General features: G+C 39.7%; 1 protein-coding gene across 1 annotated transcript; it reads right to left on the bottom strand.

Moving 5' to 3' along the window:
• Window positions 1–957: 957 nt before the first annotated feature.
• Window positions 958–8,208, bottom strand: MYCT1 (MYC target 1). Its single transcript, XM_060753597.2, has 2 exons — window positions 8,017–8,208; window positions 958–3,563 (listed from the first exon to the last, which is right to left on the bottom strand). The coding sequence occupies exons 1-2, from the start codon at window positions 8,066–8,068 to the stop codon at window positions 3,034–3,036; spliced, it is 582 nt and encodes a 193-aa protein (XP_060609580.2). The 5' UTR covers window positions 8,069–8,208; the 3' UTR covers window positions 958–3,033.
• Window positions 8,209–8,446: the final 238 nt, after the last annotated feature.

Raw genomic sequence — 8,446 nt, forward strand, 5'->3', positions numbered from 1 at the left:
ATTTTACAAAGAAAGGGCAGCATTCCAAAAGATACAGCTGGAGAGCATATTTCAGGTTCAACATTCATGGCCTCATAAACTATTTCAGTTCATGACCCCCTTCAACTTGAGAATATGTATATAAATACTTTTAGACGCCTCTTGTTAAACTGAGACAGGTCATCATCATCATCCTCATCATCATCATTTAATTACTTATTAATCGTCCTCCATCCAAGATGCTCTAGACGATTTACAAACTACATTGTAAAGGATAAAAATACTCTGAGTTTAAAGGCCTGTCAGAATGGACTCTGAAACTTTTATATATTACACAGGCAGTCCCTGAGTTGGTTAACACATCCTAAATATACATGTTATATATACTGGAAGTTAAACATACATATTGGAGATTGAATGGTAACATGACATTATTTCTTCATAGACCACTAGAACTAACTAGAACACAGAAGTGGGAAGTCTTAAGACTGTTTTGAAATTTAATTTCTATTTTACACCATTTACTTTGGACATAGACAAAAGTACATATGTCTTAAAAGTGTTTCACCAGCATGAAACTTTTGAAAAGGTCTCCACTAGAGGATATGTAGCTACTGTAGCTACAGTAGCTTGGTTACTGTTCAAAGCCAGGCTTAGGAAATGTCCTTTGGTTGGGTTACAACTCTCAGTATCATAAAAAGCTAGGTCTAAAAATAGACCTTGGGAAAGAGTGTCTTTTCTTTTCAGTTGGTTGTTGTTGTTTATTCATTCAGTCACTCTTTGTAACCTCATGGACAAGCCTACGCCAGAGCTCCCGGTTGACTGTCGCCACCCCCAACTCCTTCAAGGTCAAGCCAGTTGAATAAAATGGAACATCCCACTAAAGAAACATTTTCTTATTTGTGTTAGAAGTAGTGTTTCATATTTGATTGTATGTTCTGAATAGCAATGGTGGATGTTTCAGGTATAACAATGATGTTGTCATTAATGATTTTATTTAAACTTCAGCTTTTCGACAATGCTGATATAATATGAAGTTCAGAAATGGTTTATAAAACAATATACTGTATCAACCAATCTCACAGATGATTATAGGCCAAAGAATTTCAGATATCATAACTTGAACATTTCAGACACCATAACTTGAGCATTGATGCTATAATATATCTATATTTCTCCAGTATGGATTACAGAAAACAAAAATAGTGTAACATTACTCATAGAAATCAATGTTATGCATGGAATAATTTCATATATAATTTCTCTTCCAAACCATTTGCAACATGACTTTTGGCAAAAAATAAATGTTTTAAATAAACCCTAATTTCCAGAATTCCTTCTATTGTCAATGGAAAAGAAGATCAAAAGACTAAGGAACCTTCCACACAGGCCTAAAATGCAAGTGAAGCCAGCATTTTAAATGCCAGTTTCACTTGCTGTAGAGGCCAGATGGCATCTCCAACTCCCACCTTTTCGGACTGCAATGTGGTTAGATTACCCACCCCTACCAATTTGTGATAGGCAGGGGTGGGCATGGGGATCAGACCTCCCCTCCCTGCCCCCTGTTTCGCTTTTAAGAGAAAAATAAATAAATTTTGAGAGGGGAGGGGGACTCCTCCTTCAAATTTCTTTAGTGTCATTTGCTAGTCTGAGGAAGATAATCCAAGCCTATGAGGGCTTTGTTTTTAAAAGTTAAATTGGGGGGGGGGGGGGGAGCATTGTCATCCCTCTGTCCCAGGCTGCCTGAGACTGGGGAGGAAGGATGGCAGTGGGACTGCTGGTTTGGATCCCGAATGGAGATCCCAGGAGACAATCCCCACTGCCTCTACAGTGTTCCCTCACTTATCGCGGGGGTTACATTCTAGGACCACTCATGATAAGTGAAAAAGAGTGACGTAGGGACGTTATACTGTATATGTACAGTATAGCTCCACCCACTCCTCTCTCCCCCTCCTCTCTCTCTTCCTCTCCTATTTCCCCTTTCCTTTCTTCCTCCCTCCCCCTCTTCTTGCTGGAGCCACCCTTCTCCCTCCCTCCCTGCTTCTCCACTGGCATGAGGCTCTCACCCGGTCACCTGAGGAAGAAGCCCTGGCAGAAGCTGCCTTGGCGGCCCTCTCCAGGCTCTTTGCCAGCCAAACACATGCCTGTCTGTGAGTAACTCTGCAACTCAAGTCTGTGGCAGCATCTATGCTGGAGAAACAACACAATTTGATGATGGGTAAACAGTGTTCTCTCATTACTTGTATTTAAAATCATTTTTTTAAAAAAACCTGCGAAACAGTGAGTCCGCATAAAGTGAACCATGAAACAGCAAGGGAAGACTGTATACCTGCAAAGGTCTAGATTTTTCAATTAGATGTGGACCTTTCCCAGTACCCTCTACTCTAAAATCTCATTCATTATTTTTTAATGATGATTTTTAGCAAAACATTGGTACTGTTCCATTATCTGGGCAGAGGCCGCTAGGGGGCAGTAGAGAGGGGATAGTCCTTTATGTATCCTTCTCACTCTAGCAGCCCCTAGTGGACTCTGTCCAGATAATGGGACAGTACCAATAACACAAATATTGAACCATTTTAAACTGTGAGAGCTGTTTAAAAATTCCTATAGATGCAGTTTGCCATGACATTACCAAGTTGGATTTTTTGAAAACACAATAGAGAAAAAATTTTAGAAATCAAAATTCCTGAGTGCAACACTGTGTAAAGTGAAATCCTACTCAAAAAGGACAAGAACAACCTAAACCACACTGTGACCACAGCTATCTACCAGGACATCTATTCTTAGGTTAGTGTCTTCAGTAAGATGTCCATTTCTTTTTTTGTGAAAGAGTTGGAAGAGACCACAAGGACATCCCACCCAACCCTAAAAAACTAAACTAAAGGGAACAATGGCAAAGCAAAATATAAATACAGTGTAGTACTCCAGTTCATTATATACAATACAAGGAAGGTTTTCAAAGCAGAGAAATCCTTTTTGTGAAGGCCATCTTTAGTTGTATTTTCCCATAGAAAGTCATAAAACTAAGATTCTTTCCATGTTCAAGAACCCAAATCAAGAGTCTGGGAAAGCCTTTATGATGGAATCATAGGCAGGAGGTGGAGTCTGTGTCGAATGGCAAACACGAAGGCTGTTATTGGACCAATGGAAGTCAGGATGAGAGAGGGTGTTGGTACTGCTCCCAGTGAGCGTTGTGGTAGTACTGGTAGGCACCAAAGTAATCAGTTGGCTTTCTGTTTCAACAGGAAGTGGAGAGCATTGCAGGAAGGGGTGAAATGTGGAGGCCCGGAAACTTGATTTCCTAGGGTAGGAATTGGTTTGTTCTAAGGAAGCTTGCCTTTGGAAGGTAAGGCTGGCTAAACTGAGGTTGCTCCGGCGTTCACAGCTGCTGTTACGGTAAAATCCTGGCCTGGTAACAGCACTTCCATGGGATGCTCTGAAATGCCTGTTAGAAGATGAGGTGCTCCACTGAGAAATGTGCGCACTTGCTCTGCGGCTAGATAGGCAAGTCAACAAGCTCCAGATTATGGCCCCAATTATAAGTCCAATGACCATGGAAACTGAAAATGCTATTATGATTTGATCTAAAATGAAAAAAATATATATACCTGTCATTTAAAACACATTGTGATAACAGAATCAACATTTCTCAACATGGTGTCACTCATCCGTTTGCACAGTAGTTGAGTTAACGTGCCTCAAAAAGAGTCTTCTCCCATTCTTAAAATGAACACACTTCTACTGCAAGATTTTTTTTCTTATGGATTATCTATAGCAAAATCATAACAATATTGCCCCCTGCTGGAAGTCTACTGCAGCTGATAAATCCAGCACCAGAATTTTAAAACAAGAAACACGCACCTCCAGACAGAAGGAACCAACGGATGGCTGGAGGGGAGCACTTGAATCCCCCTGTGAAGGACCAGTTGGTTCTGCCTGGCATTGTTGCACACCTTGGCACACCTCCATTCGGGGGTGAAGGGAATTTTGGGTTTATCTCTATGGGCTTTATGGCTTAGGGGGTGCCCAAATTATCTTCCTTAGGGCGTTCTTTGGGGGGGGAGTTGCCTCTCCCCTATGGGGTTTCATGGCTCGGGGGGGAGGTCCCCTCCAACCGCCTTCCAGTAATGACCGGCCGGGACAGTAAGCCATCTATGTGGAGTGCCCCCAGGGTCAGGTGTTTCGTCCAGTGGTTGGTTTGGCAGGTGGTCCCAGAAAGATACCTGACCTCACACCATTACCCATGTCGCAGTGCTCCCCCCACAACTAGTCAATTCATTTTTCAGTTTATAATTAGGTCAATAAATGGCCCATTTATTTCTCCACATCTTGTGTCTGGTCTCTTATTTCATGATGGGGATTCAAAGGGTTTGAATCTTTGCTTGTCCACAGTAACCTACCAGGTGACACCAGGCAAGTTATAGTCTCTCAGTCTCAGAGGAAGGCAAAGACAAACTCTTTTCAAATTGATCTTGCCAAGATAACCCTTTGATGGGGTTGCAATATGGTCACAAGCAATGGATGGATCTGCCAGCAGCTCCCAATTACTGGAGCTGGGGTGTGACTACCTGAAGGTGATGCCACTGCTTGAAACTGCCGAACACAAGAAATACTATTTTCCACCTCACTAGTTGGTGGACCTCAGATTTCAAGTAGACATAGAAAGCAAATCCTATCCATCCTTGTAAATTTAGATAGATAGATAGATAGATAGAGCCAAAGGACTAGACTGAAAAGGATACAGTAATATCATCAAGGACTAAGTACTTCTCCCCCCAAAACAGAACACTTTTAAAAAAGATTTTGATTTATGAACTCCACTCATGGTGAGAATTAAATTACATGGAAGTTTCGGTTTCCTGTTGTTGTTAGGCAGCTACTAATTAAGGCAGTTTTTGCAAAGTCTGGCAAGCAGGATGTCTGGTGTGAGCCAAGTTGGTCCAGGTGTTCCTTAGTAACAAGGAAATTCAACAGCCATAGCAATCAACAAAATATCCTGCAAGAACATTCGCCAAAAACATCAGAAATGTGATCACCAAACTCTATCCAAAGCAGGGGTGGCTAATGGCCTATGAAGATGAAACATGGAGGATATGTTGCTGAAAAGAAGAGTCAGCTATTTTTTGACATCATAAAATAAACTTTCACTTCCTTTTCCTGCCATCTGTGAATAAATATTTCCATCAAATTTATAATATGCTGATTGCGGCACAAACAGAAATGACTGTTGGCAATGTTACATTATATTGGCATAAAATAAGAATGAAACAGGATGCTAGTACTTAATATTATTCCACCCAGTTGATATTGGCAGCCTTTTCATTACTTCCACAATCATCAAAAGCAAGACTGTAATGCCCTAAGACACAGTCCTAAGCTTAGCCATTTAAGAGTAAGTTTTCTTGAATACTATGAGCATGCTTCCATGAAAACATGGATACAATGGAAATTGTGATAAAAATATATTTTGTTCCAGCCAGGCCCGTAGCCAGGATTTTGTTTCGGGGGGGGGGGGGGGGGTAAAAAAATTTCAGGGGGGGTTCGGGGGGGCTGAGTTTCGGGGGGGCTGAGTCTGAGTGAAAGAGGGTCTAGCCTAGCAAACCTTTTGTATCATTACCCCAATACCCCCATGCATATGGGATATATTGAGTATGGTGATCAGATCATGATATGAATAAACATAACAGTTTAAGTAATGCACCAGTAAGGCCTTTTCGCGAACCACCATGAGAATTTCGGGGGGGGGGGGGGCTGAAGCCCCTCAAGCCCCCCCCCTTCCTGGCTACATGCCTGGTTCCAGCAGTTTCCATATAATATGGGATGGTCAACTTGAACTCTTTCAGGATTTTATCCTCTTCAAACTTTCCAAGAGCTGCATGGATTGACAAAGGATAAAAATAATAAAAAAGAGGATTAAAATGCTAAATGGTATAATGGTTGGAATGTGTTCCATTCTAAAGGTAAATTACCATTCCTAATGGCTTCCAAAAATACAATCCCCTGTTTTTGTCAGAAAATGAGGATTTGCAAAAATAGCCAGAGGACAGATATGGTATTGGGGCTACATTTCCCCCACTTCAGATCTAACATATATAGCATTGGAAATCACATTATAATGGATCAAATTGCACTATGTAAGAATATTGGGGGGGGGGGGAGGTTGTTCTCTGTTTTAAAGTATTATTTCCCATTTAATTGTGTGGTGCTTACTTTGAAAGTAGTTTTTATTCTTCAGAAACTTTGTTTTGTGGCTGCCACAAACTATGTTGAATTAGTTGAGACTCTATGAGATATTCACTGAAAAACTATAGCAAAATGTGCTGCAGGATGTCCCACAAAAGCAAGATTTTTGCAGTTTAATAAACATTTCTGTGTTTTTATGATAGAACAAATTAGAAAATGACATTTATAAACCAGGAACAAAAATCATGATACATTGTATATTTGTCCATCGTGCACATATCTATTGTGACTGAAAGGTAGTCTCCAATACCTATTTTAAGTAAAGCATATCATCCTGAACATACCAAATCTTGCTTGATTAAGTCAATATTGGAGGAATATGTGTGTGGTGTGGTTTTCTTATTATCATATTCTATTTCAAGAGCATTCTAGCATTTAACAAGGTTATATTTCAAGGATATGATACACATTTGTTTTTTTTCTCAAAAATACTACTCTTTGTGAATGCGATTATTGCTACTTTAAATTTTCAGCTAGGCTATGCCCTGACCCAAATCCACACTAAGGACCTATTCACACAGGTTTATTTCTGGTGGCAGCAACAGGTTTTTGCAAGTTTGGCCACGGAATCCAACACTGATTCTGTGGCAATTCCGACGGTGTGTGTGACAAGATCCTATATGAGTCTACACTGACCATGTAATACAGTTTTAAACTGCATAATATGGCAGTGTACATCCAGCCTTGGGTGGAGAATGATTAGTCTGGGAACTCATCTACACTGCATAATAGTCAATCTAGACTCTTATAATGCAGTGTACTTACAATGCATTACATGAGTCTCTAAACTGACCATATAATGCAATTTCAAACTGAATTAAATAGCAGTGTAGGCGGGCCAGAGGTTAGATCTACATTGCTATTTCATGCAATTTGGAACTGCATTATATGCCAGTGTAGATTCAGCCTAAGCCTCAAAAATGGGCGAAAGCATCATACTGAAGTATGGATTACCAGAGGAGTAAGCAGTTCACAAACCAGAAAACTTAATATAGTTATGATGTAGGAATACTGTCCATGTTTTATTAAATAATCTGGGAGAATTATAGTTTTAGGGCAATTATCTCATGATAAAACAGTGTTGAGGGTGGTTTCCATCTTCACTAATGGCCTCTACTAAGTATACTGTAGTGTGAAACCCGAGTGCTTCAGTTCACATTACAACACTGTAGTAGCTGAAATAGCTAGATCATGAAGCTCCTACCACCACGGAAGAGTTCCTGGGTTTTCCCCATAGAATGGAGCTTTAAAATGATAAATAAATGGAGCCCCTGCATGGATTTAATGGAGGTTTACCATACCAGGTTGTAGAATAACAGACATGAGGATAGCATGCAGCTCACAAATAGAGCAAGTGTGCTCCATCACAGAAAACCAAACAGGTTATTAAGAAATATTTCATTCATTTTAGTTCCCAGTTATTGCTTTTTCTCTGATAGGCAAAATCTCTACACAAAATTCCTTTCATTGCAGATAGTTTTGTTAATAATTTGCCCAATAATTTGCCCAGTCAAAAATATGTTTACATTCTAATTAATATTTTGATTGTGAACCTACATTTCAGACTTCACAGGGAATGTAAGGGAACAAAATTAAAATATTTAATGTGTAATTTTGCAAATCTGCTCACTAAAATATTGCAAAGTTGTATTATAACAATAACATTCAATCAATTGGAAAGGCAGCATGGAATACACAATTATATCAAACAGAAAGAATTCAGCAAGAATATGGTATAAAATATTCTTGTTCACATTTTTGTTTTTTAAGAAGAACATATTAATAAATACTTACTCCAGAAATTAGGTGGCCATTGGTCATGAGAACTAGTACCGTTGGTATCCATAGTATTCAAACTTGTCAAAGTGATGATATGTTGTCTCCACAGTACAGCACCAGGTCTAAAGTTAAAAATTTGACTTGGAGAAAAATGCTCCTACATATTCTCTCATATTATTCTGTTCTCGTGAAAGGAAATCAGTGTATCACGTTTCCTGCTTTTATACTCAAATTAGCAACTGCTTCCCTTATCTTAGATTACCACATGGTTCCTGAGATGGGAGAACAATTTCCTTCTCGTCATTTCCTTGGCTTGACAGTGAATTAAACAAGAACAATACTTTATCCGTTCTGTGTTCTGCTGGTTATTGGATCCAACTCAACAACAGTTTTCCAGAATGTTTCTGTGGCTGGAGGCCCCGTCCTGCATTCCTATATATGAAAA

This window comes from Anolis sagrei, chromosome 1 (assembly GCF_037176765.1).
Source record: "Anolis sagrei isolate rAnoSag1 chromosome 1, rAnoSag1.mat, whole genome shotgun sequence".
In the NCBI taxonomy this organism is placed as follows: Eukaryota; Metazoa; Chordata; class Lepidosauria; order Squamata; family Dactyloidae; genus Anolis; species Anolis sagrei.